This window comes from Nanorana parkeri, unplaced genomic scaffold (assembly GCF_000935625.1).
Source record: "Nanorana parkeri isolate BGI_ZX_2015 unplaced genomic scaffold, ASM93562v1 scaffold301, whole genome shotgun sequence".
Classification (NCBI taxonomy): Eukaryota; Metazoa; Chordata; class Amphibia; order Anura; family Dicroglossidae; genus Nanorana; species Nanorana parkeri.
The window spans coordinates 1,230,264-1,256,354 of record NW_017306569.1 but is presented as its reverse complement, the minus strand read 5'-3'; the positions used below and the strand labels follow the sequence as shown (position 1 = coordinate 1,256,354).

At 40.4% G+C, this 26,091-nt stretch overlaps 1 protein-coding gene across 8 annotated transcripts in view; it reads left to right on the top strand.

Moving 5' to 3' along the window:
- Positions 1-11,216: 11,216 nt before the first annotated feature.
- Positions 11,217-26,091, top strand: part of PTPRZ1 (protein tyrosine phosphatase, receptor type Z1) — a 175,276-nt gene continuing 160,401 nt past the window's right edge. For all 8 annotated transcript variants that reach the window (XM_018557755.1, XM_018557754.1, XM_018557753.1 and 5 more), the window contains exon 1: positions 11,217-11,476. In XM_018557755.1, the coding sequence (XP_018413257.1) occupies positions 11,413-11,476 (64 nt within the window). In that variant the 5' untranslated portion in view covers positions 11,217-11,412. The remainder of the gene's footprint in view (positions 11,477-26,091) is intronic.

The window sequence follows — 26,091 nt, the reverse complement described above, 5'->3', positions numbered from 1 at the left end:
TTTGCCCATAGGAATGCATTGCTAGATTCCTATTGGCTATTTCAATTTGCAATAGCCAATAGTAAACTAGCATTGCACCCGCCCTCTGCTGCAGTTCTCCATCAGGTCCATCAGCAGAGAGCGGGTGCAATGCTAGTTTATTTTTTTCTATCCTGACATGGCTCCGTGTCAGAATAAAGAAAAAAAAAGAATAAGCAGTGTATCACTCCTGGACGGCCGGGATCAAGTGAAGGATCGGCCGAAGCTACGGCTAGATCCTTTGGCTGCTTCGTGAATAGACCCCTATGTGAATCGGTGTAACATTACAATATTCTATGGAAACTGGAAGTGGTTACTAGGGTGCTGACATTTATATTTGACATATACTGAAATGTTTACATTCAAAGGCCTCAGTGGGTAACTACAAGTGTCTAGCATTTTCTTTCCACACAATGGGTTACATTTACTAAAGACAAATAGACTTTGATGGGGAATTTGCACTTTGCAGGGGAAGTTGCCCTTAGCTTAGTGAATGTGGTGAAAATTCACATTGCAAAGAATACCCAATCATGTGCAAGCAAAAAAACACTTCATTTTTCTTGCACATGATTGGGTAATAGAAGTCAGCAGAGTTTCACATTCTTCACTAAACTAAGGGGGAACATCCCCTGCAAAGTGCAAATTCCCTTGCAAAGTGAACAGCCTATTTACCTTTAGTAAATGAACCCACTGGCCTCCTTTTTTATAATCTCCCCAAAAGAGGCTTCAAGGAAAAGTTATGATCAGTGATTCGGTAGTCTGAACTTAGTGTGATTTTATCCCTGACATTTTGAAAAAGGCCATGTATTGTTTGTAAGCACTTTTCTCAAGTGGCGCAGAGACCTTTTTGAAGAAGGCTTATTTGGAATGCATTCCAAAGCATTGGCATACATCTACTAGCACCAGAGGCAAGTTATTAGCTTAGCATGAGAGATTTACAATGAATATCTTTCAAGACCAACACTTAAAGTTTAGTAACATTTAGTAAAGTTTAGTAAAACCAGACACGGGCAGAATAAGAACAAGAGGCCAGCTGTATGTTTATCAGGAACTTTCCCTTACAATATGAAAGATTTGTAATATATAGTTTGAAGTTGCCAAAACTCTGGACTATATTTTTCTCCTAAAGATAGGGAATCAAAGAGCCAATGTTTTACAAGATGTATGTGCTTTATGTACTGTAACTGTTACAGATTTCCATTATCACTCTTCCTACTTGTCAACTTTGTAATAGTTTTTCATCCTTGTGATCCTAAATGGACTTACACAGGTGATCCAGGCAATGGTGGTAGATTATATAGAAAAACAACAAATGGAAACAAATGTAAGATATTTTTAGTGTGACACCTTTTATAGCTAACAATAGTGGAAATCATTGGAAGCTTTTAACATTCAAAATCTCTCTTTATATGGCAGAATATCTGTAATGACGTTGATGCAAGATAATAATATAGTGGGTATACATGTCTGAAAAAAATATGTCCATCAATTTCAGATTAGTAATTCAAGTATTATTCATGTACTAACAGTACCGGCTTCATTGAAATAGAAGAAGGCAATGATGCATATCATTTATTTTTGGAATCTGTATTTCAGTGTACTGTCTTAACACGGAGCTGTTATGGTACTGATAGTAAGTATAAACATTTAGTGGTTAATATGGGATTATTCAGTAGGTTCAGCATTAAATTATAGTTTTGGGTTAAAGTTAGTTGAAAGGAGGGTTAAGGGTTAGGGCGAGGTTTCATGTTAAGGACAGAGGACAGGTTGCATGTCTGATTGCAGTGTACATTTGTTTTGGCACTACAGTGGTGCACAATGCACTATGAAAACTCATATAACAAGAGAGTATTGATTATTATTAGAGGTGCACCGAAATTAAATTTTGAAATTGAAACCAAAAATAAAAAAAATGTCAGGCCGAAACCAAATACATTTTTACCCTAACTCTTTAAAACATTTTTAAAATATTTTATTTTTTCAAATCTTTTTTTTAATAATTTATTTATTTTTATTAAATATTTTTTATTTTTTAACTCTACTGCTGATGGCTTTGGCGAAATATCAAGGGTCTAAATAGACCCCTGATATTTCCCTTTTACAATAGAAAAAGAGTCCTCAATCTCTTTTTTTGCAGCCCCAGCACTGAATTAATTCATAAATTGTGGATATAGTATGAGTTACTATGTACATAATCATGAATGAACAGGAAGTGATGTAGATCACTTCCTATTCATTCATAACTGGTACATAGTAACTCATACTTCATTTAGTAACTCATATGTCCAATTATTTACAAACATTCAGCGATCAGCTGATCACTGAGTGTTTGTATATCGCTCTCCATCCTGGATCGGCTCTCACAGGAGGCTGAGCAGGAGGAGAGGAGAGCTCAGTCTCATTTGACAGCTGACTCCTGCCTTTCACCGCCGGCTCAGCCTCCTGTGACAGCTGACAGCTGTCTCGGCCCACACACTGCTCTCCTGATCTGTTACAGGAGGCTGAGTGGGGCGGTGCGGGAGGAGTGCCCCTCCTGTGACACGCTCCCAGCGCTCTCCTCCCCACCCCACTCAGCCTCCTGCCAGTTTCTCTCCTCCACGCTGAACGCTGCCCTGTGTCAGAGGGGACACAGAGCAACACACAGCGGGGAGGAGAGAAACTAAGGATGCACTGCAATTTGGGCCAAAATATGGCATTTTGCCCAAAGTGCCATTTTCAGCCAATATATTTCAGCGGCCCAAATTTCGATGCACCCCTAATTATTATTATTGTTATTATGTGCAAATCGTGTTTCTCATAAAAAAAAACTGGCACAAATGATAAAATAACAAGCACAAACTTCTGAATAGGCATAGTATATGCTAAATTTTACACAATTCATTTATATAAAAAGTGACATTTGGGACTTTTACTTGTCACAGTCTAGTCATTTGCATATCATTCTTTTTACTATTTGTACTAAAAATGCTCTGTCTACCATCCTTTCTACCAGTCTTTTTAAAACCAAGAATTCCATCTGTTGTCATGGTACTGAACCCAGTGGAAAAGGAAAGCATGTTTAGCCTGTGGTCACAGGCTAGTGCTGAATGGCCTCATTGCTATGCAATTGGTTATTCAAGCAGTAATGTTTTATGCAGCTTAGTCCAATTCAAAATTATTATGAAACGCTGCAAAGCAAAAGAAAGAAGAAAATGCTATAGATTCAACTTTTTAATCATATTTTAAATGCTAGCAAAAGAATCTCTTAAAAACAGTAAAGACAAATATTTTATATATTAAAAAAAAGGTATTTAAAATCTAATATCAATAAATAAAAAAGTACTTTGCAATACAAAAGCTATATACAGCTGTGGCTTAAACTGTATCCATAATATTACACACCAGTTATGCAAACCCATGTTTATTTACTTGGATGTGCAGGTTTGAGGTAGCCATTTTTAAAGATGTTGCTTACTGATTATGTAGGGTTCTGTATTGTGGAATGTGGCTAAAAATAAATTACATTACATATATTATTACTCCTACTTGCCCAAATGCTCCGATACTTACCTTTGATACTTCCAGCAGTGCCGAGGGAGCATGGAGCCGGCTTCCTTTCCAATCAGGAAGCCCGACAGTGGGTTATGACAGGGCTCTGTGGGGGTCAAACCATCACTTCCAGGACTCCTTGTTCTTCTTTACACTGAAGATAGTTCTTATAACATTGGCTGCATGTTTGGGGTCGTTGTCCTGCTGCAGAATAAATTTGGGGTCAATTACTCGCCTCCCTGATGGTATGGCATGATGGATAAGTATCAGCTTGTATTTCTCAGCATTGAGGACACCATTGATCCTGACCAAATCTCCAACTCCATTGCCAGAAATGCAGCCCCAGACTTGCAAGGAACCTCCACCACGCTTCACTGTTGCTGCAGACACTTTTTATTGTACCGCTCTCCAGCCTTTCTGCAAACAAACTGCCTCCTGCTACAGCCAAATATTTCAAATTTGACTCAGTCCAGGGGGCACCTGCTGCCATTTTTCTGCACCCCAGTTCCTATGTTTTTGTGCATAGTTGAGTCTCTTAGCCTTGTTTCCATGTTGGAGATATGTTTTTTTTGGCTGCAGAAAAATGGCAGCAATTGCTCTGGACTGATGAGTCAAAATTTGAAATATTTGGCTGTAGCAGGAGGCATTTTAATCTATACCAGCCTTTCTTAACCAGGTTGTCGTGGCCCTGATGCCTTCTGCTTTCCTCAGGGGTGCCTTGTCATTTTTGCACATCATCATGCCCTTACATAGTGCAGGCAGGCTTCTGATGTGAGGACCTTTTGATGTCAAGGGGAAACTCTGATGTAAATGGAGACCTCTGATGTAAAGATGGGAATCGAATGTGAAAGGGGGGCTCCTGATGTGAAGATGGGGTTTCTGATGTAAAAATTGGGGGGGGGGGGCTCCAAGTTTGAGAGAGGGGACTCTGATGTGAAAGGGGGGCTCTTTATGTGAAGGTGGCCTCTTATGTAAAAAAGGGCTCCTGATCTAAAGGGGGACTCTGCTGTGAAAGGGTGCTCTGGTACACAACATTTTTTATTTTTTTACATTTTAGGCTGCCTTGAGATTTTCCGTACCTTTAAAATGTGCCGCGACAGGAAAAAAGGCTAAAAAAAACACTGTTTTATACCACTTACATGATAATATGCTGCTGTAGGGTGTGGGGGTACTTTCAGTATACAGCCCAGCACATATACAATGCAATGCAGAGCACCTCTCACTTGGTTACTGCAGCCCACTTTGTAATGTATGAATGCAGTTTTTCAGCACTAACTGTTTCAAAAGTCAGTACAATCATTCCGCCCTCCCTCCCGAACCATACCAGGCCACATGCCCTTAACATGGGGAGAATGCTTTGCCGGGGGGAATCCCCTGGCAAAGCACCTTGTCCCCATGCTGACAAGGAAAATGGCCTCTTCCCCACAACCCCGTCCCGGTGGTTGTGGAGGTCTGCGGGCAGGTGTGCTTATCTGAATCTGGGTGCCCTCTTTATCCTGCCTCCCCCCCTCTTGAATGATTAAAGGTTACTTGTTACCCCTACTAATTCACCCAAATAACAGTGAAATCGTAAATAAACACACGACACCAAAAGTCTTTTATTTTTAAAACAACATGACACTGTTTTTGACAAGTCCTTTATCCTTGATATACAATATGTGGTTTTTCAAGGAGATATATATAGAAACACAGTAAGAGTGGATTATTCACATGGGGTCAATATCTATTGGGATCACTATATGGATTATGAAATTTAGAATATATTGACTATGGGTTAAAATACACGGACACCATAAGTACTTGTTGGTATATGTATGGTCACAAGGGGGTAATAAGTCACAGCAAATATGAATATGAAATATTTAATAAGTTAGAATTAATTAAAGAAATAAAATAACAATTATGGCCACATTATAGATTATCAAGACTCTGGGCTATATGTGTGCACCTGTGGCTCCGCCGCATGAATTTCTGAGGGAAGTGGGACTATATCCGCATCTCCTGGAAATAGGTTTGCAGCTGATTTCTGGACCTTGGGTAAATGGAGTGATCAAGATTCTGTGAGCGTGCTACAGCAAACAGGATGTAAAATAATGAGTATTGTATGTATATGGACATATTATTATTAAACTATGGATTATATATATTTTTAACTAGATTCTTGCTACAGAATTCCCTGATGAAGCATATAAGCGAAACGCATCAGTTATGCTGGATTTTGTATATGGATAACAATATGTTTACTGTGATTATGAGGCAAGAATTGAGGAATCTAGGAATCAAGTATGTTTTTAATGTCTGAATCATGGAATTTTTTCCGTAATAAATTTGAATGAAATTGTACATAAGTCTGTCGCCTCATAAAAAAAACCTACACTACGAGCAATGTGGTCTTTTGGAGCAATGTGATTTGACAGGGGTGAGGTCTCAGACTACTTGGTGTATATGGTCTGGGTAGTATTTTCTGTATATAAAAGCCCTTTATTTAAAAAAATAAAAGCCCCAGATAAGTCCATCAATGTAATCCTTGTGTCCCCCTAAAATTCCTACCACACCTAAAAGGTCTGGTATAAATTGACAGGGGAGGACGCTGTTTTTTTTATTTTCACATTTAAAAGCAACCTGACTCATTCAAATATATTTGAATAGATCCACATTCCAAAAACAACATTTTCAGTCATGCACAAGACTAATATTCAGCTTGTCTAGGAAAACTTTTAAAGCAAACAATAAGATACAGAAAAACTGACTTAATTTCATTTCCAACAACCATGCAGTAAAAGCTTTTTGTTTCTTCTTTTTTTGGAAGTAGACAAGTTTGTTTTGAAGATTGTGAATGCCATTTGTTTAGGGAAAACATTCTGAAAATACAGTAATAAACACAAGAACTTTTCATTCTTTACTGGTCTAATGTCCTTTGAAAACCTGTCTAAATTTGAATGACATAGAACAAGAAATATGCCCCGATGGTTGTGGGGGTCTGCAGGCACGGGGGCTTATCAGAATCTGGGTGCCTCCTTTCACAGTTTTGACAAGTTCTTTATTAAGAAAAAATAAAAGAAACAAAAAGAGCCCCACAATATGAATTCATCGTCAATCACATCGTCCAGCGATGTAGATCCGTGTCAGTCACGATGCCCGCCGCTCGCTGACTCGATAAAAGAAAAAAATCCCACCGCACGCCACCACATCCACACCAGACTAACACCGGCCACAAGTGACAGCTCTGGTATGTAAACAAAAGGACGGAGCAAGTCCCATGACGTCGTCTTTGTTTACATTCAATTAGGGGATCGAGAGCTGTCACATAATATAATCAAAGGGGCAGGGGCAAGTCCTGTGACGTCACAGAACCTGGAAGAGCTCTGAGCATTTCAGGGTAGAAAGCTGTCAGATCCTGCTCGGTAGTGCTTGAGTTAGATGAGGATCAGGAACTGTCTGTCCTGAACATGCTCTGGCACAGTGCAAGGGAGACATAAAAGACCACCAATGTTTTCTTACGCCGCCGGGCAGTACACCACCCCCTTGTGATAGTAATAGTTTTTCATAGTTTGAAAAAACAATATTGTGCCGAGCTAATAATCATACATATCTAATAAATTAAAACATATATAAATGAGTCACATATATGAGCCTTCAAACAAATGAGGCAAAAGAAATATCTACACACATACAAAAAAGCAATAGAGAGAAAAAAGAAAACTCTATTTGGGCAGAGCTCCTGATGTCACCACGCTGAGCCGGACGAACAGTTTTCTTATCACTTTGCTGCCATTTGTCCTGCTGGTATGATCCAGCTATACCCAATGCCTGTACTGTTTACACCATTGTGAGTACGCATTTTTTATATAATAAATTGCATTTTATTGGACGTTACGCACTATGTCCTTGTCCTTTTTCTCTTTCCACCGGGATTTATACTGGTACCTGTGATCTGAGGAGACCTTATCGCCTTTTTCTGTGCATGGGCTTCCCTCCCCCATTAAGAAGGGAAAAAGTGCATTTGACCTAGCTCTGTGGGTCTACCTCCCCAGGTGAGCATTCACTTGTTATCATCACTCACTGGGTGGAGGTGAAGGTCTGCCTGCATTGTGTGATTATCCTTACCTGAGAGTTATATGCACATTGGCTGCGAATCATCTGAGGAATTTTTTGCACAATCACCATTGTTTGCGTTTGTTTTTTCCTTGGGACTTTTTTTGCCTATATTGCTTTTTTGTATGTGTGTAGATATTTCTTTTGCCTCATTTGTTTGAAGGCTCATATATGTGACTCATTTATATATGTTTTAATTTATTAGATATGTATGATTATTAGCTCGGCACAATATTGTTTTTTCACATTTTACAGATATTTAGTTATATCCTTAGTGCTTGGTAGCTCATATTTCCACATTACACTTACTGGCGCTGATCACCTTTATTGTTTAGTTTTAGTTTTTCATAGTTTGTTGCCATTTCAGGGGTGCACACAATTTAAAATTTCAACTTGTCTGTTATCTGTTTACTCAGCAGAATCTCTTTTTTTAATATTTTACAAACATTTTGAATATATTGTGTTTTTATGCACTAAAATGAGTTTTAATGCATTTTCAATTCCATCCATTCACAGATCCTTCGACAGGTTCTTTGAATGCAGAGGGGCTTGTAGTTCTTGATGGAATACAAGTGCAGTGACCTCACCCCACTTGTAGTTATTCATTCTCCCTCCCATCTGCAGGAGCCAGAGCTTTGTAGAGCAGAGCAGAGGCAGGAGTCTCCACTAATTACAGTTGAAATGCTTCACTGCAGAAATATAATAACTGCACTTTTATTTTCTTTTATAAAGAAATTGCATTTAATTAATTTTTTCCTGAAAAGTGGACTTTAGCTTGTTATATGAGTCTGCATGGTTCTCAATTATTTTTTTCAGGCATCTATATAGCACCGACAATTTACACAGCACACATCAGTCCACATCATTCCCTGCCCCAGTGCTGCAAGGCTGAAGTGCTAACCACTATGCCGCCCAATTATCCTGATTATTGACAAAACTGGAAAACAAAACATTAGAGAAAGATCTTTTGTATCCGTCCCAGTCTCTTCTTGAAGTCAGAACAGATAATTACAGAACAATGTCATATGAGTTGTTGTACCAGTTTGTAGCATGTGACACACAACCGTCAAGCTTGTCAAGGTGTGTAAGGAATCACTTCAAATGTTTTACAAATCTATGAGACCATTGATTTGAAGAGTTTCTAGCAGGAAAGTATCCCTATCAATATATTGTATTATACTAACTTTCTGGGGGTTAACACACATAATCATGGTATTCAGTATCGTTATTCCTTACATGCCATTATATCTTTCTCCACAGTTACATATTGTATAAACCAAGCAGTCCTGCAGAAGTAACAATGACTGGTTAAATCTATAACACTGTCAAGGGTGCTTCAACATAAAAAAAAAAGCATAGACATAAAGGGTAGTGACAGTTAATCCAAAACATTGTTGCTGTCTTTTTTTCTTGGACGGCTTGTTCTTCATGTACTGTATATGAGGAGGTAAACGCAGGGTTGGGCAAACTCCGGCCCTCTAGCTGTTGTGGAACTACAAATCCCATGAGGCGTTACAAGATTCTCACAGCCACAGGCATGACTCCCAGAGACAGATGTATCATGGGATTTGTAGTTTCACCACAGCTCAAGGGCCGGAGTTTGCCTACTCCTGGGGTAAAGCATGGAAATAAAGGGTAGTGACAGTTTATCCATACTTTGCCACTGTCTTTTTTTCTGGACAGCTTGTTCTTCATATAAATGTGGAGAAAAATAAAAAGGCATATAACATTAATTTAAAACGAAGCATTCAGTAATGACATCATTACATTTATCAACTGCTTACAGTTGTCAGAATAATGTCCAACAAAAGTGACAGGGGTTACTATCACACTGTCACCACCATGATTTAAAACTTAAAGCCTATCTCCAGTGTTAAAAACTCTCCTTGCAGTGGGGCTGCATGAGTTAACTGCTCATTATTTGTCTAGGGGACCTGTGTAAAGGACTTTTTACCTACCTGGTCCCCATTGCCACACACTTCAAGACCAGCACCTGCAGTCATTTTCCCCCTTGGCTCTGTCGGTTGGAGGCCTGCTGATGTTATCGCGTATAATACAGAGCCCACAGCCCTGCATTATACATGAGGACACAAGGCACAGTCCACAAGCCAAAGTGTAGGGGAGAAGAGCACCAACTGCTGTGGGAATGGGGATCAGGTAACTAAAAGTCCTTTACACCACACTGCTAGACATAAATGAGCACTTAACCTCTGAATTCCAGGGGAGACCAACTGCAAGGAAAGTTTTTTTCTCCTTGGAGATAGGCTTTGAGTCTTAAACCAAGGGAATAAAAGGTGGTGATAGTAATACATATTTTTTTCTTACCCCTGCAAGGGGATTTTTTTCCCTGGAGATGGGCCTTAAAAAAAAAGGATAGCAAAACTTCTAAAGCCCCCCAACACCTTTATAGCTTTCCCCAACCTCTGTCACTGTCACCTTTGCTGGACAGCTTGGTCTATAAACTGTTAATGGCCCCTGACACCATTATAGCTTTCCCCAACCCCTGTCACTGTCACCTTTGCTGGACAGCTTGGTCTATAAACTGTTAATGGCGGCTGACACCATTATAGCTTTCCCCAACCCCTGTCACTGTCACCTTTGTTGGACAGCTTGGTCTATAATTTATGGAAGCCCCCCTGACACCATTATAGCTTTCCCCAACTCCTGTCACTGCCACCTTTGCTGGACAGCTTGGTCTATAATCTATGGAAGACCCCTGACACCATTATAGCTTTCCCCAACCCCTGTCACTGCCACCTTTGCTGGACTGCTTGGTCTATAATCTATGGAAGACCCCTGACACCATTATAGCTTTCCCCAACCCCTGTCACTGTCACCTTTGCTGGTCAGCTTGGTCTATAATCAATGAAAGCCCCCCTGACACCATTATAGCTTTCCCCAACCTCTGTCACTTTTGCTGGTCAGCTTGGTCTATAATCTATGAAAGCCCCCCTGACACCATTATAGCTTTCCCCAACCCCTGTCACTGTCACCTTTGCTGGTCAGCTTGGTCTATAATATGAAAGCCCCCCTGACACCATTATAGCTTTCCCCAACTCCTGTGACTGTCACCTTTGCTGGTCAGCTAGGCCTTTATATAAATGTGAAGAAAATTATATATAAATACGTTTAAAATGAAATGAATACATATTCTAAATCCCTTTAATATATGTATTACCTGAACGAATAAATATGAATGAATAATTATACTGAGCACTTTCATTACATTGCTAAACTTCCTACCATTATAAGAAAACCTCTGATTATAAATCCAATCATCCTATAGATCTGTTGCTCTCCCAGCAGGGACATGTTTGCTGATCTGCAGTGAAGAAGTGATCAGCTCTGTAGAGCAGGTCGTCATGACTGAGGATTTGGGATAATCTCCTTGCAGGTGATGTGGGGTGATGGTTTTGCTGTCACTTTGATCCCGGATTCTTCACCTCCTCTCCATTCTCCCTAAAAACTGGAACGCAGAAAGAAGCTTGAAAGGTGAACCAATCATGTGCCTGGGGGGGCGTGTCGTCCGTGCCACAGTTAACCCTATGTGTGTAGAGGTCTAATCTGCCTGAAAGGCAGCGCTTGCCTTGGGGAGGCCGTTTTGCATTGCTTCTTGCTGCTCTTGTCAGTGAATCAGAGCCAAGGACCCGCAGAGAAGGAGCTGGCCATGGAGCATTAAGCTACACGTTACTAAGGAATCTATCAGTGCCCTGGATCTACATTGCAATCCCCATCAGCACTATCTCCCTTCACTGAAACCCCCCCAGAAACATGGAGATGTTAAATCTGCGCTGCGTCCTGGCTTGCCTTCAGCTCCTCTTCATCTGTCAAGTGGGTAAGTGATTTGAGAATAAATGAGGCTCCCTTTAACAAAGAAGGGTCCCCACTGAATGCAGGGTTAGCCCCTGTGCCCTGGCTGCTAAGGACAGTGTGTGTCATGTTATGTAGCCTGCCCTGTCATATTGAGCCATCTTCTATGTCTCCAGTATGTCCAGGATTATGCAAATTGACAGGTTTGTCTGGTTTGTCACAAGTACAGTAGCCTTCTGATGGCAGCCAGTAAGGTCAAAGGCAATCTGCTATTGTGGTGGTGTCAGCGCAGCAAATAATTTATTGCCTTCATAATACAATAGCTGTGTTGTCCAAGTGGAGTTTTAGATTAACCACATTCAATAAATGTTTTTTCTTTCTTTATTCTTATGCATAAAGCATGCTGATGTATAAAAAAAACCCTCATGGCCTTGAAGTGGACCGTTGTTCTCTATGGATGGTTAAACAAGAGAGCATCGTCCACAATAAAAACCTGCTTGGCGCAGGAGTCGTGATACTGTTTCATAGAACACAATCTAATTCATTATACACTTCGCTGACTTTAATTGTGCAGCACACAGCAGCAGCGGCGGCGGTCTATGGCTGTGTGGTTTTATCTGTAAACAAAATGTTCAGGAGATTATATTCTTTTTTTTATTTTTAAAAACTGAACAGCAAGGGATATGCTTAAAAAGACTGTAGCCCCCCAGTGGAGCTCACAGCTGCCTTATGGCTCTAGGATCTGTTCTATATCATGCTCAGGCTTTTCTATTCAGACTATATAGATATGAGGGTTGTTATATGATCATCACCTGTGGGTCACCACTGTGCCAATTTGTCTCAGTAGGTCGGAACACGAGCCCCCTTTACAGAATTCAGCACTTAAACCGAGAATATGGTTTCTAATGGCAACAAAAGCTGCTTGCGCTAAAGCAATTCAATGAGCATTGTCTGCTGGCCAGATGGTGTACACCAGGAAGCCACTTCCTTATTTAGTAATAATTCCATTAATTCAACTTTTCCTCTGAAACAATTTGAAGAATGGCCACCGAAGATTGTGGCTATTATAAATATTTGGCAACATTATTACAGATGTTTATAAACAGAGGAGTTCTTCAAGGCTCAATCCAATTTGCTTTCCTTTTTCTATTTGGCTAAGATCTAATCTTCATTAGAAGCTGGTATTTTTGTTTATCCAGTATGTAATTTTAGTCCTGTAATGGGGAGTTAATTAGGTTTTGCATCTTGCAGTGTATTGCTATTCATCTTCAGTGCATTGCTTACCATTTAATTATTCCTTCATTGACATAATTTAGTAGCCACAGACAGGCTGGGGGGTTTTTTTTTTCCCTCCCGAGGATGATGTTTAGACAAAGAACGGGGAGATGTTTTTCAGCCCAATGTTCTCTCAACAAAGCACACTTTACCAATGTATAATTGTAAGCAGAAAACATGCAAATGAATGAATCAGATCACATTGATCAAATTAAACACATAACAAAGTTTTATTGATGTATAAACAAGATAAGTGATATTAATCTTTAAGGACAATGTGACAAATGTTTCAAGCCTTTTTGGTTATGAATGAAAAAAAAATGTATAAATTAGAGTTTTACCTAATAGGTGCTTACAGTAAAAAGATATAGTTGCCCCATGCAATGTTCAGATTTCTGTCGAATAGTCATGGAAAGGTGATTTGTTATTGGGCCATATGTTTTAGCACACTTCTAAGCTGCCCATAAAGGGCCTGATCTGATGGTCTGATGCAACACTTCTGCAAGGATTGGGCCATATTGGGGTACCTCTAGGAGGTGTTGGAAAGCTCTTTCGATGTCTGAAGCATTTAATATTACTCATGGAGATTTGGGATCTTGCATAACCTGTGACCTGGAGAATCCTTTCATCTTTTCAAAATGTGGAGAGGTGTTAACCATGCATACTTTGTTTCTGCCCGTTGGGCAAACCACTTGAGGAGCAACAGCAGGCCCTGTTGCAAATAACAGGCAAATACCTCTCCACCCATGTCCTTGGAGAGACATCCGCCCATCTTGCCTATATTACACTTTGTGATGTTGGTTAATTAAGGGCTAAACTTTAATCAAAAGGTGATTATTAAAGTACATACTTAAATTGAATATATCTGAGTGAAGTAAGGCTGAGTCACAGACCCAGAACAGGCATTGTGTAAATGAGTGTCAAAAAGTGTCAGAATTCCTTATCTCTACACTTGTTCAAAGTCTTTTATTGTGGAAGTTTGGAGAAAAATGTTGCCCCATTGTGTACTCCCATGCATCTAAATCTTTAACCTACAAATGCATGAAGTAAGATATCAAGGTAAAAATAACATATGGATGGGAATATGGCAATAACATGTTTTCCTACTGGATTTTTAGCTAAACTACATTTATTTTAGCAGATTTAGCACCAACCTCTTGGACCAGGCAGGCAGATAAATAAAAATGCAGGCACCAATAAAAATGAAAAATACATTTTTTTGTAGGCAAGTTCTTGAAATTGTCTTGGAAATAGATAATTTTTATTTTTTTCTGCTACTCATTCTGGTGTTTAATATATGGGGTCTATTCACAAAAGGGTGAAGAGTTTGGAGAAAGCAGGAGAAGTGAACAATCTAGGACAACATAGCTGAACTGGAAAGTGAGCTGAATTGGAGAATTTTTCCAAATCAGCTATGTTGTCCTAGATTGTTCACTTCTCCTGCCTTCTCCAAACTCTTCACCCTTTAGTGCAGGGGTAGCCAAACTCCGGCCCTCCAGCTGTGTTGAAACTACAAATCCCATGATGCATCTGTCTCCTGGAGTCATGTCTGTGGCTGTGAGAATCTTGCAATGCCTCATGGGATTTGTAGTTCCACCACAGCTGGAGGCCCGGAGTTTGGCTACCCCTGCTTTAGTGAATAGACCCCATAAAACACCATAAAATCATTTGAAATCAAGAAACCTTTACATGTTCTACTGAAATACAAAAATGTTGCACTGCATTGCAGAAGACCAATTCAGACATTTGAGGATTTTTGTTTTTAAAATATTCCAGAAAACCTTTTAATAAAATAGATATTTAGCTGGGGTACAGCAGTAACAAAGCAAAGGATCAACAATGTGTTCTTCAACCCATAGAGGGAGCAGGCAGGGTGATCAGTGATAAACAGAAGCACTACCTGTCACTCTCAAAATGTAGAAAGTGATTGGGGGGAGCCTGCATGGGCAGTGAAAGGTCCCTGAGCAGGAAAGACAGGCATCCCAAGAAAAGAGATTGATTGGAGGCCGGTAGGGGTTACCCTTCAAAAGAAAGTAGTCTGCAATCATTCAGGGCTCCTCCTGTGGAAACAGATTGCTGAAGAAGCAGTGTGTGTGCACACACGTAGGGAGCACTTCTCTAGGCTTGTCTGGTTCTACAGGCAGGCACTCTGACCAAACTGGCGACTGATGGAAATAGGATTGGTGTACTGTTTTGCGAGATAGATGGTGGCGAACGGCCTGCACAGTTCAAGTTACATGAATTTATAGTCAGGAGATTTTAAAGGTAAATCACAAGTGAACTTACCTTTGTTCATTAATAAATAGTGGACAGCAAAAGCCTGAGATGCACTGTGGCCCAATAAACTGGATCATTACAAATCTTAATTTGATGTTAATCCTTGCAATATGTATTGTAGCACTTTCATCAAAGAATGTTTTTTCTTACAACACTTGTGTAAGAAACTATTCAAGCTCATTTGTGAGTCAGAGAAATACTGAGGGACCAGACGTCATATCGCTCTGTTATGGGGGAGAAAAAAGAAATCCAGCAGCAATAACCTGAAAAAGAAGCATCTTAACACTTACCTATCCAGTGGCCTTTGAGCTGAAACGTAGCTCTCTTTAAGAGTCCCCAATGGTGATATTATCCAACACCTCTGGTGTGGCATAAAGCATGCACCCCTATTGGTTGCTGTGGTTCCTTCTGTCAACATCTGAGTCACTGAATGACACTGTAGTGACATAGGGGTTGGTGGGATGAACCACAGCAGTCAGTGGGGGACCTGCTAGTCTACACATCTGGAAGTGCGGAATAATGTTTGTCAGCTAAGTTTCAGCTCACTGGCCTCCAGATAGGTTAGTATAAATATGATTCTTTTACAGGATATCACTGTTGGACTTTTTTTCTCCCCCTTACAGGGTCTTTTTAATATTAGCACTCTCTTAATAATAGCAATGTCACTGTGAGGAGAAAGAGAGGCATTCCAACTGTGTGAGGGCATTCTGTAATGAAACACATGCAGGGTTATTCACTAAAGGGGTGAAGAGTGTGGAGAAGGGAGGAGAAGTGAACAATCTAGGCCAAAATAGCTGATTTTGAAAAATTCTCCCAATTCAGCTCACTTTCCAGTTTAGCTGTGTTGTCCTAGATTGTTCACTTCTCCTGCCTCCTCCAAACTGTTCACCCTTTTGTGAATAACCCTGATAGAGGGGAATTTATCAAAACTGGAGCAGGCAAAATCTGGAGCAGCAGTGCACGGCAACCAATCAGCTTCTGTCTTTTATTTTTAAAGCTTAACTGAACAAACTGAAGAGAGAAGCTGATTGGTTGCCATGGGCAACTGATCCAGATTCTTTCTGATCCGGTTTTGATAAATTCCCACCACAATAAATAGTGAAAACACATTACATATGTATACAAATACAAGTGGTGTTGGGACTGCTCTGAAAAAAGCAGCTAGCACAGCCCCAACACATCTGGTGTGATCTAAAGGTGCACTTGCTCCCTGTTTTGATATTGTGGTGCACACTCTTGGATGCTTAATCATGTTCCTTGCTTGTAAAAATGGAAAAAAAATACAACGCAGTTGGTTTTTGTTAGCTAGCAACAGCAGCAATAAAAGTATAACCGTTGAGGCTGACCACTTTTCAAGAAAGCAAATCTTTGAGCAATACATTCTTCAATACATAAATAATTGTTACATTAAAAAGTTCCCCAGAGGTCCCCATCATCAGTTTCATCCCACTACTCTAACCCTTGATCACTAATAGATCCTAAAAGTGTCCATGCCTAACACCTTCTGCCTATGTGTGTACAGTAACGCTCATGTCACTAACCCTAAGCGACTAAAAGAAATGAGAAACGAGAAAAACTAGTTACATTTAGCTATGTCAATAGACTGTGCAAAGTGTGAATCACAGGAGAGTATATTGAGATATCAGAGACAGAACATTACCAGAACGTTAAAGTGAATCTGATCTCAAAATGTAAAATATTTGCTATCTTGTAGGGAACATTTGGAAAAAATCATTTTTTTCTTAAATTCCTATTAACATAGAGCAGTGAACTTCCTGTGTCTAACTACTGCAGTGTTTTGAGCTTCTACAGTGCGAGGTCATCTAATGCACTGCTGCCTCTGATTGCTAGTCTTAGGAGATTTGGAGTAAGATTTGGTCACTACTGAGCTGCTCGCTGGCTTTCTTGTTGGAGGGAAAGCTGTAGTTAAAGAAGAACTCGAGGACATTTTTATATTAATCCTTGCAGTGGGGCTACCATCACACTTTCTAGGTGCTAGAATAAAGTTATGCTCGATATACCATCCGTGCCATGCCCTGCTTCTGTGATCACTGAAGCGTGTCTCCTCCTTGCTGCACAGATGGACTACTCCTCGGAATCCTCATGTCTATACACAGTCTATGCACAGTGTATAACGCATGATGACACCAGGGTCCTTAGACCGCTGCAGCGGGGGGAGGGGAGGGGGGTGGAGACGTTTCAGACACTGGTCTAAGAACAAGCTGGCTTGGATGGTCTGGTGAGTAAACCTTTTTTTTAGCACCTAAAGTCAAGTAAAGCCATGCCTCTACCAAGATGGCCACTTGGTGAGGTGAATGAGGGTGGTGAGGTGAATGCCGACTGCTGGGATAAGGGGACCAGGTAAGGAAAACTGCTAAAGAAGCACTTGAAGGCACAGTGCAAAGGCAGCCCCACTGTAAAGGGAGCTTATTTCCTACGGACACAGGTTTTAGCCTTTGCAGTGCAGAAGGGGGGGGGGGGGACTGAAAGGGTTTTCTTTTTCCATCCCAGAGTTAGACTTTAAGAGATTAAGTAGTTTAAGACTTTAAGTAGTCAGTAGGTGTTTCAGCCAACCATTGCCACCCCTTAACTATTAGTTGTGGGTTGACTGAACTTATAAGGTAAGTCATACATTCAAGTAGGGATATACCGATACTAGTATTCTCTTACTCGCCCAAATGCTCCGATACTTATCCCGATACCGGTACTTTGGGTCAGAGGGAGATTTTCTTGGCCAGTCAGCATCGAGCTGGCCAAACAGCATGGAGCCGGCTTCCAGGCCAATCAGGTAGCTGGGCAGTAAGTAATAACCTGCCTCCCGGCTAATCAGCATGGAGCTGGCCAAACAGCATGGAGCTGGCTTCCCAGCCAATCAGGAAGCCGGCCAGCGGGTAATGACATGCTGCCCGGTTTTCTGATTGCCCGGGAAGCCGGCTCCATGCTACCGGAAGTACCGGTGCCGGTACTTGGTATCGGCGAGTAGGGAAAGATAAATATCGCTACTCGATACCAAAAAACTGGTATCGGCGCATCCCTACATTCAAGTAAGCAAACCCCTTTAAATGTGATTATTTACATGAATTGGTAAAATTATTATTTTCTGTGTTTCTGGAAGAGTTTGGCTTATCCAGATGTTTTGTTCTTTTAGTTTTTTTGTGTCACACAAGGAGCCATTTTCTGACACACTTTAGTGGAATTGAAATGTAAAAAAAAAATAAAGCAAACATCGATGAGTACAGCAAACAAAAATGACTATTTTTACAAACATTTCCGAAGATACACCTGTCCTATTGTACAGAGAATACAACTTCAAACATGTAGGCTTGAGAGGTTAGTAAATAAGGATGCAGTCTGTCACGAGAGTCACAATAATGGACCATAATTCAAACAATAACCTGCCCACAGCAGGCCTGAAACTGCAAACATGTTATAGAAAAACATACAGACTTGTCTCCTCCAATAAAAAGGATCTCCCACTTCCCATGTATGTAGCACACAAAAACTATTCAGCCTTTTACCCTTCTTTGTATGTGGAAGATAACAAAACTTCTTACCACTTTAGGCATGCAAATAACTTGCACACCTACAAGGCAGTGTGTTTGCTATGCTTGACATTGTAATATTGTTATTTAATGGTGTTATTGCTTGTATTCAGTGTCCACCACCTGGGTGAGTGCAGTGGGGCAGTTAGTAGGAGCCATGCAGAATCAGAAAGATCTATAGGAAAAGCACAAGCCTAACTGTAAGGCGTACATAACTGGATTGGGAGGGGAGCCATAGAGCATGGGGGTTAACAGTAGTTGGCTTTTGGTCTAATGGCCCATTCACACCTTGGCAACAAAGTGTGTTGTGTGTTAACATGCATTGTGTTAAGGCAGCCCATTTAAATAAGAAGAAAATAAGATATGTACAATTGTTTGTGAGCCAATGCACAAAAATGCACAGAAGTGTGTTTCTGTGCACTGCATGTGCACAAGTCCCATTGAAAATGAATGGCACTGCAACTCACAGATGCATGTAATGCACTTTAACTTGTGTTGCGATAAGGCACACAATAGTGTAAATGGGCCCTTAGAGTACTTACTTCTTGGCAGAAACAGCAATAGTTGGGAGGGATTTGCAGAGGCTGTGGGGCGAATTGTTGAGCTGTAACTGGTACTTCCTGTAAAAATAAAAACGTAATAGTGGTGGATTAGCTTTTTTATTATTATTTTATTTTACATACATTTAATGGTAATGCCAATTTTCGAGTTACATATAACATTGGCATGGATGATATTTGGCCACTGTATATGCCTCACATGTACATGCTTTTTGTGCCTACACCAAGTAAAGAGTCTATTAGGGTGCCCTCAAATTTATGTCTGATTCCTCTTTGTTGTATTTTTGAGTGTTGAGATAAGCTCTTAGTCATGGATTTAAGCCTATGCTACTTTCTGAGGCTTCATTCACACCTGAATATCTTGTAGTTCACTTTGAAGCTCAATATTGAAAATCCCATTGTCTTCTATTGTGCCTGTTCACACCTGAGCGCTCAAGCGCCTGTAGCAAAATGCCTATTGATCCAAAAAGTACAGGAGCTTCTTTTAAGGTGGAATCAAGCATTTTAGCCTTATTAACTGTAATTGGAGCGCCTAAAAAATGCTTGAAAAATGCACATGTATGCACATTTTGCAGGCACTCACATGTAAAAGTCTATGGGGCCAAAGATGTTCAATTCTGCTTCTGTACAAGTAATGCATAAAAACACTTGGAAAACTTGTGTACAAACATGCAAAAAAGAGCCTGTGAATCTCCTGGCTGACTGGTTTGTAAAGACTGTGGGTATGCTTATGAACTGGGAATATAAACATTCTAGCTTTGGTCAAATTGCTTACTAATAAATGAACATCATGTTCTATTTAAACAGCTGTTCTTTAAACATGGTGGATGTAGATATAGACAATTTTGACACATTTGCGTATTAGTTGTAATGTATTTGTCAGGGACCACTGTAATTAATGAACAAAAATTGTATAGTCAATCTGCAAGGAGGTTGACAATGTGGGTATATTATCCATTATTGGCCATACTGCTTATACCATGGCAGAGAAAAATGCAGAGAGGCACACATACAATTAGCAATACAATAAGATCAAAATCATGTGAGTGCCACCAAAGGTCTTTGCATGCATGATTGGTTAATTTCCAATGCTTGTGTGCGGCTACATTTAAAGGAAACGGCTGCCAGACAATTAATTACACAGCTGAAACAAATAGATATGCAAATGAATGTCTAGACTCATGTGATCCACCCATCCCCGCTGTGAAATATGGCTACGTACCTCAATAAGGAAACAAAAAGCTTCAGAGTCTACAGTTCTGAACATGCTACTGACCCCACCTCCTCAGTTTTAGACTACTACAGAATATTACCACACTAATACATTCCCACTCTATAGTTTTCAGAGTAGACACTCCCACTGCAACCATGTTTTCAGCTTTCAGCTTGTTTGTGGCCACTAGATATGAGGCTAGACTTGGTGCAAACTCAGATCTTAGACCACCACCCCCTCGTCCTGATCGAAGCTGTGGCGGCAGTTGTATCTGTGGTGGGGGCATTCCCTGATCTTTGTGATGCATAGCTGCATGGCGGGCAATACGTCTAACCTCAACTGATTGGGTTGTGATGAGGGAGTGACAGTCAGAGTTTTGAGTGGGCTTGAACAAACTCAGATTAGTTTCCACTAAGCCTAGCCTCAGCACTAGTGGCTACTCACAATTTGAAATTTTGAAGATCAATTAGGCCTGGTTCACACCTAGGCGATTGACCTGTTGAGCTGTTTTCACGTGTTTGTCATGCTGTTTTTTTGGCGTGATTTTGCTGCAAACTTTTTAATACATAGAGATGTCTGTGGGCCAAAAACCGCGTGATAACCACGAAAACCGAAAATAGCTTTGCGCGACAGGCGATTTTGCACGCGCAACGCAATGCAAGGGTGTGAACAGCCTCCATTTACTTCAATGTGAACCTGTGTCTTGCGCAATATAAATCGCCTAGGTGGTAACCAGGCCTTAGACATTTTCTAAAAAACAATAGGGCTGGTTCACACCACACCGCAATTGATTAAAAGGGTTTTTTTTGGGTATATTTTCTGGAAATTTCTTGAAATCATCAGTGCGATCCAAAAAAAGATGTATTAAAATATTTTTCAGCTACGGTATCAGGTTCTTATTTAACTAGGAAACAGTTGCAGAACTTTGCAGTCGTTTCTGGTTCCAAAGGTTGCAGGAGGAGCACTGTGCTCCTGTGGGGAATCCTGTGGAGGCCTATGGTTAGCATCATGGGTGGTACATGATGACGCTACACTAGAGATGTGCTTGGGCTTGGTGTGAACCCAATTTGCTTGAGATTGCAGTGGTCTAATCATCAGCAGTTGCAGCCACTTTATTATGTATAGCTGCGGGGTTGGGAAATGCTGCAACTGACTGGACCGGGAGGAGGGGGTGGCAGGCACAGTTTTGAGTGGGCATTGGCGAAAAATGGTCAAACTGGGTTTGCACCAAGCCAAGGCTCATCACTACACCTCATCATGAATCCAGGGTAGGGCTACTAAAAGAATGTTTCCACTTGCTATAAGTATTGAATTCTTAACAAAAAAGTATTTTGCTTTTCAACATTCATCTGAAATTCAGCAAAAAACTTTATTCTCCCTTGCGTTATAGTTTGTGAGTGTTCTGTCAGCAAATGGTATTTGATTAGATTAAGTTTGATATCAGCCTCTGATAGCAGATACTTGGATGCTAATGTTTTCATTGTGAGAGGAAGGTTTCCGAGAAGTCACCAACAATGACATGATGAATGCTGCTCTCAGGCCTTGTCCTTTGTTCCTGTCACACTACTTTGTGCCTTTTCAGTGTAAGGCTGTATTGATAAATAAGTTGCATTATTGTTTTCTCTGGCATCATTCGGGGCAGATGCAATTACTGTGTGTGCTGAGTGAGCCCTATGGTATGGATTGTGGTACAGGATGTTTCATATAGCTGTCATAAGGGCGTTGTTTCTTATTGTCTCGGCTTAGTGATCCAGAGATACCATTTACTTCCCTGAGTTCAATATTTATTACTAAATTAAAGGAAACCTGTCACGGGAGAAATAAGACCGTTTCCATTGCTGTTCTCCTTCTAAAAATGATAGTTGTCTGACTGAAATGATGATGTCAAGACTTCAGCTCTTTGAATCACTCTAGCAGAACACATATAGAGATCAGACGTAATCTTACCCTGACTTCACCTGCTGCATAATTTTTTTTATAAAAGCCAAAGGATATGTATAACAACCAGCTAGCATCCTCCAAAGAAGGTTAGCTGTAGCCACCTACATATTTGGTTCAACAGGGTAAAACTAAACTCCAGTCAGATATAAAAACACACATTATGCAGCTCTGTATTTATGTATGCATCCTTAAAGGTATTTTTCAATTTAATGAATGCATGCCATGTAAGTACTTGAATTGGACTTGCTATCAGTCTCTTGCAGTCCATGTAGAGCTCATGCTGGGACAGGGAGAAGCAGCACACATTGCCAATCAGTTGTGCTTATGTGCCGACAAGAAGCATGCCGATATGAGAAAACAACTCAGAGTGACACAGAGATGAGCTCATCAGCCTGTTGCTTTTTCTTACAAAGTTAATTACAAGTTGACTATTAAAAGCACCCCTGTCAGTGTTAAATGGTTTGTCTCAACCCTCTATCTGCCACTTTTACTGGACTGCTTAATCTGCTAAAGGAAGGTGATTAAATAACAAACTTACTGGTCAGATCCCCAAATGCAAATAAAGTAAAAACACATAAAAGAAAAGAAAACAAATGCAGCCGCCATATCTTAGAATAACTCACCTTTCCTTGCTCTTCCTCTGCTCCATTCAGCCAGGGTAACTAAATCCCAGGTGTAGGCTCCAGAGTGAAGGAATGGTATGTGCTGCTGAGGAGGGGTAGAAAGGTGAATTTTTTACTTTGGCCTGGGCAAGTAAAGTCCACTTTAAACATTAATTAATACCAACTCACCCTATGCCGAATGTACTGGGCCTTCTTGTGCCACAATCTTCGCTGAAGCCCCCCCCCCGATTGCTGTGCCAAGATATACTCACACCGTCTCTCCTCCCACAGGTCTGTCTATATGTGCTCAACCCTCAGAAATCTATATAGATATACAGTATCTCCAAACTGATTTAGTTTAGTGGTGAGCTATTGATAATACTTATAGCATAGGCATAGACCATACATGTAATCGCTCATTTCCCTCATATACCCTAAACAGTGTGGATGGACAAATCTCTCCTGCTGGCTATTGTATTCTGACAGTCAGCACCCACCACTGTCAGTATACACGAACAGTGATTGAAGATGATAGGCTGGTGTCAGCAGGGCCACCCAAGGCTTGAATTTTAGCAAATTCACAGGAATCATCCAACATTTGAGCCGTGCATGGCCAGCCTAAGTTTATTGCAGTTTTGGTTCAAGTGGTGGAACCTCTGTGAGGTATTTATTGGTGTATGTATCCCTGCTAGAGGGATTCACTCTTTCTATTTGGGGAACAGTTCGCACTGGGAAAGCAAGTGTTGGGAAATCCACAATTTTACATTTATCACCATATTTTCTCTTACTTGCTGCTGGGTCTGCAGGCACAGGAAGTGAGGGGACATCTCCTCACTCTTACTAAGCCCCCAAAAGTTTGGTATTTAGATATTCCATTCTCTTTATCAGGAATATTGGCATGATAAGAAAACTTAGTATTCTGAGAATCTGTCACACACTTATAGTTAGTAAAAGTACAACAGAAGCTAAAACTCACTAAGAGTGAAAATGGATTAGAACACCGGTCAGGTTTTTATTGCTGACTGTAGCCTCATTAGGGAAATTCACCCTCTCTATTTATCCTGGTGATCATATTCACTGAAAGTGAAACAAAGAAAATCAAAAATTTTGGGTTGTCATCAGAACAGGAATAGATGGGAAGTGTTCCAATGTTCTGATGACCCCGCTGACCACTAGAGAGTTCCTTCTCTTTGAAGGGATTTTCTCTCACTTCCTGCTGTGGCTGTTGGATAGGAAGTGAGCGTAAATCTCCCCAATGGTACACAGATGGCAAAAAAAAGCTGACAATGGTTATAACTCTCGCTTACTTTATCCATAACTAAAACAAATGCTGGCTTCAGTTCTACTTTAACCAATAAAATGTACCATCTATATTTTTTATTCCAGCTGCATTCTAGGGCTAACACATTAGAATATGTAATTGAAGTCTGCTATCTCAGCGAGTGCTTGCTGCATACTATTTAATTCTTGTAATGTGGGAATATTCAACTGAAATCTTCAGGAGCAATACCAGATTTCTGTTTGTCACGTTACTTAGCCATTGTGCTAAAGGGAAATCATTTAATCCGAGGCTTCTTTGTAAAGTTCCATACTAATCCGCTGCCTATCCCGTAACATAAAGCCACCAAAACAAATGGTAATGCAGTGAAGAAATGATTATACTTCTCATCAGAAAACTCTATTATACAGTCTAGCACAGAGCCTTTCTTCACATTCTTTGTGCCTGAAGATTAAACTGTATGGCTTTTTCTCATTATAAATGGAGAATACCAAGTGGAAAAAAAATATTGAATTTTACTGGTGATACTTCATTAATGTTGTAACATTTATTTCAAATATTCACAGTGATCTGGAATAAAAATGTTAATACGACAATTTGTGTATGACGGTGCAAACCATCACCAGGAGTAACTTTCCGAGTGTTTGTGGAATATATAGCAGAGGGATTTTAAAGCATTATTTGAAAAGCTCTACAATTAAAAGGTGTGGAAACCCTATCAATTAATTTATCTTATTTGCTACCTTTTGGCCTGCTAAATATACCATTTAAAGGGTTTTGTTATATCTGTTGGATAAGTTAAAAAAAATACCTGTTGATCATCTTAGAAATTCAGGGCTGTCCTGTTACCTGAGCACACTTTCCGTGTTATCTCAAGGAGAATAATTAGCCCTCCTAGTTCTTATCTTGGGCTACAGAATAATGAGTGTGTATATTATGGAGATTAGGACAGTGGGAGGGTTTGAGTAGTTTAGCCAAAATAAAACTGAGCAGAGCTGACACCACTCAGTACACCTAAAATCCTGTGTGTTGTCAGTCCAAAACAGAGATATAGAAACTTAGAAGCCGAGTGCATTTCTGGAAGATCATCAGGTATTTTTCTGTACTTACAGAGTTTAAATGTATACAACATGGGAAAAGTGAATGTATCCCAAAAAGGTACTATGTATATATTATATTGTTAGCATTCGCTCCAAACAGTAGCGCATTAAGGACGCATCCACTCACTGAAATCTTCATTTAAGGGCTTCCTTGCCCACTTTTATTAAATGAAAGTTCCCAAAAACAAAGCAATTACCCTTGCAGGGGTTCTTTAGCATCTCTTGGCAACTCATGCACATCCAGCCTCCTGGCTTTGCATTTGCAGCACCGCTGCTCCTGCCTCAGACCTCAGGCCACTCTCTGTTCCTCCAGTCAATCTCAGTCTCCTGCTAACCTGCACACTTGGGTTTTTTTTCAACCCGCAGCACCCTGCTGCATTAGACTCCACTCTGACTGGTGGAGCTTTCCTGTCTCCCAGGTGGAGCCCTGAACCCTTCCCAACACCTTTATTTTAAAGGCTGTGCAGCATGCGCTGGACACTATCAAAATATGGACACAGAAATGGAGATTACTAAGTGACATTGCCATGACCTGCTGAGAGGAGGTGTGGGGAAATCATCCAATGGAGAAATCTTTTCTTGTAACAACTTTGTAAGTGGGGATTTCTTCTCCCTTTGGGGAGAATTTCACTCAGTTCCTGTTGGGTCTGGGACAGGAAGAGAAGGAACCCCCACAGCTTATGGTATACAGACAGCAATACAAATTCCAGAAAATGAACAGGGTTTTTAACTGTTGTTTGACTGTTGTTTGTTCCTATCCAAACAAAAAAGCTTTGGCTAGAGAAACCTGTTATAAACACTACCAAATCAGTGCAAATCACTCACTATAGGAGTGGTAGAATCACAGTCAT